We start from the raw sequence: 974 nt of genomic DNA, 5'->3' as shown, positions 1-974 counted from the left end.
AAGCAGCTGATCGAGGTTTCTAACTCTCTATTCCCTCTCCCTTCCTCTCTGTAAAAAATCAATAAAATGTATTTAAAATATATATTTTTTTATTGATTTCAGAGGAAGAGAGAGAGAGAGAAACATTAATTGAGAGAGAATCATTGAGCAGCTGCCTCATGCATGTCCCACACTGGAGATTGAGCCGCAATCCAGGCATGTGCCCTGACCAGGAATTAAATCGTGACCTCATGGTTCATAGGTCAACACTCAACCACAGAGCCACGCCGCCCGGGCCTCAGTTTAACTTCTTAACTGCATTTAAACCAATTGGGCGCTTCCCTCCAAATGCACAACAGAAGTCACCTGAGAGCCTCAGAAATCCACCCCCCTCTCCCCCACCAGAGGAGCTGACCGTAGGGCCAGGTGTCAGGACTTAGCTCCAGGTGGCTCTAATGGTCTGTCGGGTTGAAAACCCAGGACCTTAAGGCTAAGGCTCAATAGATGTTTTCCTCAAGATTTTTCAAGAGGGCCTACACCCCATGCCCTTTAAGCATGGTGCAAATACTAGGCATGTGTCAACTGCTGTTGTCGGATCTAAACACGCACAGCAACTGGACACAAGTAAGTCAACACGGGAGCGTGAGGGAGGGAGGCAAGGGTTACACGGAAGCTACCATGACCCAGCGGGGCTCGAGCCCAGAAGGAAAGCGATGCTGGCTGTAAACTATGCGGAAAGGGTTCAGGATCACTTTATGGAGAGGGAGGGGGCCTGCTGCTGGGATAAAGCAGCCCTTAGCCCGAGGCAGGCGCGTCCTTTACCTTCCATATGTCCTTGGTCACATTCTTGGTGTCAAGGAGGACGGGAAAGAGGCTGTGGATATTGCTCTTGAACTGGTGGTAGTTTTCTGAAGGAGAGACCCAGACGGGCAGAGGTGAGTTTGTTGGCAAAATGGGAAGGGGAGTTCTTCCACCTCACTTGTCACCACTGGTTA

General features: G+C 49.9%; 1 protein-coding gene across 1 annotated transcript in view; it reads right to left on the bottom strand.

Annotated features, from left to right (window-relative positions):
• Positions 1-974, bottom strand: part of PNLDC1 (PARN like, ribonuclease domain containing 1) — a 17,863-nt gene that overhangs the window by 8,865 nt on the left and 8,024 nt on the right. The window contains exon 10 of the mRNA XM_015560036.1: positions 802-887. Coding sequence (XP_015415522.1) covers positions 802-887 — 86 coding nt within the window. The remainder of the gene's footprint in view (positions 1-801; positions 888-974) is intronic.

Source organism: Myotis davidii, unplaced genomic scaffold, assembly GCF_000327345.1.
Source record: "Myotis davidii unplaced genomic scaffold, ASM32734v1 scaffold1494, whole genome shotgun sequence".
NCBI lineage: Eukaryota > Metazoa > Chordata > Mammalia > Chiroptera > Vespertilionidae > Myotis > Myotis davidii.
The sequence above is the reverse complement of the archived record's forward strand: the minus strand, read 5'-3'. Positions and strand labels throughout refer to the sequence as shown.